Raw genomic sequence first — 4,925 nt, 5'->3', positions numbered from 1 at the left:
TTTATGTTATGAAATTCTGTGCTTTGAATAAAACTCATCGGCCCGTTGAAAGTGCTAAATTACCTAATGTGGCCCGCGGTTCAAAAAGTTTGGAGACCCCTGGGATAGACAAATGAAATGGATGGGAAAGGATGTGGGAGAAGGGAGGGAATAAGATAAAGGTATGGAATGAATGGAGGAATGGAAAACAGGTGTGAGGAAACTCTTTTAACATAAGTGGGGTGAGAGGAGTAACAATGAGGCAGAAAAACAAATTGGAAAGGAAAGCAATTGAGGAGAAAGAAGGAAAGGAGATAAAGATACAAAAGGGGTAAAAGTGAGCAAAGAGAAGGGGGCAATATCTTCAGTTATCAACAGGTTTACTAAATAAGATTTTAGGTTCTCACAGCAATGACTATGAAGAATACCATCTTCTGGGATGTGGTGCCGTGTAGATCTTGTGTAAACCGACATTTCAGGGGAACATATCACCTCTGTCTTCAGGGTAGAAGTGATGGAAGCAATGCATTCCTCTGAAACGTCGATTTACACAAGATCGACATGGTGCCACATCCCAAAAGACAACATTCTTCAAGTTTACTAGAGTTTAAAGGAAGAATATTCACAGGACAGACAAGTAACTCACCCAAAGCAGTCAACCAACAGCATCGTACCCTGACCTTTCACAATTTCAGCAGCTTCTTTAAATATTTTCACAATATTTGACGCCTGTTTCTGTGAAATGACATAACACACCAGAACATTATTCTTAGTGCGAAGGATCTTCTTGAAGTCTTTTATGTCTGTCAACTCTTCAATAGTAGTTTTCTGAGCATTTTGTTTGGCCTGGAAATGTTGTATTCCACAAACAAGAATCTGTAAAAACAGAATAAACTGAACATTAAAGGAAGAAAGAAAGGGTTGTTATGTAAGAGGATCATCTGGAGAACAATGAAAGATTATTTGGGGACATAAGTTAGCGGGTTCAAGTGCTGATGAGGTGGATTTTTATTCCTTCCAGCTGCACTATGGCCCCGGGGTCACCTCAGTCTCTAACAGAAATGAGTACCAGGATTCTTCCTGGGGAGTAAAGGGTGGCCACCATGTGGGGCTGACAACCTTACCGCCATCTGTGAGCCGATTGGCTAGAGAAAATGTGGGAGCCCCAGCATCTCACAACCCAATGGGCCTTCACAGCCTGTTACTGGGATAGCTTTACCTTTGTTTTTTAACCTATGAAAGGTTATTTAGAGACTACTGTTGTTGTGCCCGGATAGGGGGCAGTGACTGTACTCAACCCCTATCGGACGTCCGTGGATATCACTTAACCTATGCTGTGGAAAACATGCTTCACTAGGAGGGTCACAAAAACTCGAGTTCTCCAAACAACAACAAAAATGGAATATATAATCAAATTAAAACACTTATACACCTCTAAATTCTAAAAACACATTAATCCACCAAAATAATTGAAACCAGAAGTTCTAATAAGCCATCAGTGACCCGACCACGGGCAAGTACTCACTCGCGCTACACATGATGCACATGAAAAACACTGGCGCCATCCCAAGGTTTTCCACAGGCACACTTTGCTTTACTTGTTTGTTTCTGGCAACTGCTAGAAACAGAGTGCCTGAAACGGCCTGTTTTCCCAATTCCAAGATTCAACTTTTTCCCAAGTTGCGAAAGCTGCGCGTGCGAAATCCCTGAGGTCGGCATCTTGCCGGACATGCCTTGTCGCGCACAGCAAAACCTGACCGGCTCTTTCCACTGATGCTTAAACAGTCTTTTCTAAAGACAATTCGATCGACTGCCAAGGAATGCGAAGAGTCAGCCGCGGTTGTCTGCTCGCCTTCCGGCCAGCCATCTAACATTTTAACCTAAGCACACAATCTTTCAAAAACTATACTTAATAACTAATGAAATGGGCTCAACAATATTTTGGTTTATTGGAAGTGTTAAAACTAATTTTTACTGTAGGCCTAATATTGTGATACTTTAATTGAGTAAAAAAACTGCTAAATAGTATGTAGAAAAACACAAAATAAACTGAATAAAACGTCAAACATACCATGACTTCTATTGTGATAAAAAAAAAACCAGGCTGGGGCCCTGAGAGTATTTTCTCTTCTAAGGGGGGGCTCAGAGGTAAAAAGTTTGAGAACTACTGGATTAGTGAATGCTAAATTGGAGATGATGTGGAAGGAAGAGCCCTACACCAATATTTACCTGGAGGCATTGAGAAAAGACACAAAAATCTCATTCAGATAGTCTCTTGGCTGATATTTGAGCCATGGACTTTTTGATTATGAAGGACGAGTGATAACCACTCAACAACAAAGATATGAATATTGGAGGGGCTAAGGAGCAGAAGTTCTGAATTAATGCAGTCCTTTGAAATAGACAGCATAGACCGTCACACACAGTCATACTTAGTTATGATTTCATCTAAGGGTTCAGAGAAATTGTGTTCTTACAAACGAGCGTCATACTAACTGATGAAGGGAGGAAACTGGGTTTCAAGAAGAAACATCTCTGATCATTTTATGCGGCACAAAAATTCACTTTAAATGTAAACTACATCTTATGGTATATACAAAAATTGTAACTTAAAAATATGTAAACATTTCTTGAAAATTTAATGTATTAAAATAACTGATGCTACAGAATTGATACACTGTGCATAATAAAACTAAAGACTTATAAAGATTTAGACAAACATATATATTATTTTATTCTGCTTTCATTTTCATTTTCATGCAAAGAAGTGGGGTGAGAAGACGGTACCAGATGTAGTTATAAACAAACACATGTCCTGAGGGAAGCAGAAAAACATGTTATATGAAGATTTAATTAGTACCTATACCGAAGGTGTCGCTACAACCGAGGTCACTATAACCAAGTTTGGGTGAATTATGTTTTAGTGAGCATTGCATGGTGGTACACAAGCTGCTGCACCTCACAATTGCTGGTTCCAATTGTTGCAAAAACCTACAGAGTAGAGATGTGTGTATTTTTGTTAGAAAAGACCAATGTTTCAACAAAATTGATATTTCTCACCACTGTAAAGAAATTTAGAAATCTGTGCAAATTCAACTGGAAACTAAAACAGCTAATCTAATTATATCAAGCATCTGCAGAGCTCCCTCAGGGGATTTCAATCAATTTTTTAAAGACTACATGCAATCATTGTACAATCCAAAATCTGAGTTTATTCTCTGTGGGGAACTCAACAATAACTATATCAGTGATAATAACTGAAAAATAAACAAACACTGCAGTAGCAGGAAACACCCAGCACAATGAAAAACATGAATGTGTCATGGGACTACTACACACAACACAGGAAGAAACACACAGCATGAAGAAAAGCACGAATGCATCATGGGACTACCACACGCAATGCAGGGGGAAACACCCAGCACAACAAAAAACATGAATGTGTGACAGGGCTACACATCGAATATATTAGAAGTGCAAAATGCAAGCATAGAAGTCTCCACAAACAGTTTTAAAACACCTGATGATGACCAATGATTGTCAAACATGTAGTGTACAATGTGGTTTTAAATAGGTTTAAAAGACTCATTGTGTATATGTCTTTAAAACGAAGTTTTAAAGGGGTGTTGTTGCATGTAAGATGGAATATCAGAGGTAAGTAAGGTAAAATTATCCTTGCTAACAGCCAGTGAAGGCTCATAGGGTTGGAGAGGTTGAGGCTCCCACATCTTCTAGACAATTGGCTCACAGATGGCAGATAAGGTTGTCAGCCTTATGCGCCGGCCATCCTTTACCTCCCAGGAAGTTTCCTGGTACTCATTTCTGTTAAAGGCTAAGTTGACCCCAGGGCCATTGCGAGGCTGGAAGGATTGGGTAAACTGAAAAAAAATTCACCTCATTGGGACTCGAAACCGCGACCTTCCGGCTTGTAGCATAGTGCCTCAACAAACTACGCTACTGTGTACGCCCCGGAATATTAGAAATATTTGTTAATTAATAAACAATGTGCAACAGGATGCTACAATATAACCTTATGAAGAACTTATTTGTAAATAGAGCATGAAAACATAAACCAACTGGTCGGTGGTGTAATTGTTGAAATACATCGTCTTGTGATTAATGTTTACACCTCATTTCACCGGTTAAGGTACAAAGACTTCAGACACAACATTACTGTAACTTCATAACGCATACTTCACTATCATACTCACAATTATAAAAATTATCTGGAGTCCAGCCACCTTTTTGTACAAATCCATTTCTCTTCCAGCCACGTTCAACATAACCTCCAGCCAAACACTGACATTTAACTGTAAATATTCAATTCTATTCGATATATCGTACATTTGTTGATCCGTTTATCGTACGTTCTGCAGACTAAAAGCACAATTCAGCTACTTAAAGTATATAAAATTAAGATAATTATTGATTTAACATATACTTTCGTAAGATATTTTCAAAATCATATAGTAGTACTGTTCGTTTGTCTCTCTGCACAATGTATTTCCTTTCATTGCAAACATTTCAGACACCGTTGTTCGCACAAGGGAATTGTCAAACACAAACCGCTGGATTCAAAATCGTGAACGGCGGCGGCACAAAGAACACATTCCTGTTCTCATTCCAGATGTAATGACTTGGATTTGAAATATCTGCATCAGTGTTGGAGAACCTGTATTAAAGTCCGATGTATTCAAGCACGAAAGTTCCAAAAACACATCCGAGCCTCATTGCTATTTCATATTCATATATTCGTGCACAGGTATTGGATTGATATTGTATTGCTTGCAAATAAAAGTGATTCATACACTTCTACATACTGAGTGTTTTGTTGGACTGGTTATATCACCACGATTTTGTAATTTGGATGCCCCAGAGTCAATTCAACTTTGAGGTAATGAGCATTTTATTCATTGACAACATATATGCCTTAAAAGCAAATCTCT

At 38.7% G+C, this 4,925-nt stretch overlaps 1 protein-coding gene across 2 annotated transcripts in view; it reads right to left on the bottom strand.

The window, feature by feature from the left end:
* Window positions 1-4,339, bottom strand: part of LOC111865349 (protein disulfide-isomerase A5) — a 20,112-nt gene extending 15,773 nt beyond the window's left edge. Inside the window, exons 1-2 of one of the 2 annotated variants that reach the window (XM_023853286.2) lie at window positions 4,191-4,339; window positions 626-855 (exon numbers count right to left, since the gene is read on the bottom strand). In XM_023853286.2, the coding sequence (XP_023709054.2) occupies window positions 626-855; window positions 4,191-4,325 (365 nt within the window). In that variant the 5' untranslated portion in view covers window positions 4,326-4,339. The remainder of the gene's footprint in view (window positions 1-625; window positions 856-4,190) is intronic. The other variant, XM_023853287.2, reaches the window with a different exon arrangement.
* Between the last annotated feature and the right edge of the window lie 586 nt (window positions 4,340-4,925).

The sequence above is a fragment of the Cryptotermes secundus genome, unplaced genomic scaffold (genome assembly GCF_002891405.2).
Source record: "Cryptotermes secundus unplaced genomic scaffold, Csec_1.0 scaffold17, whole genome shotgun sequence".
Classification (NCBI taxonomy): Eukaryota; Metazoa; Arthropoda; class Insecta; order Blattodea; family Kalotermitidae; genus Cryptotermes; species Cryptotermes secundus.
This window is presented reverse-complemented; position numbering and strand designations above follow the sequence as displayed.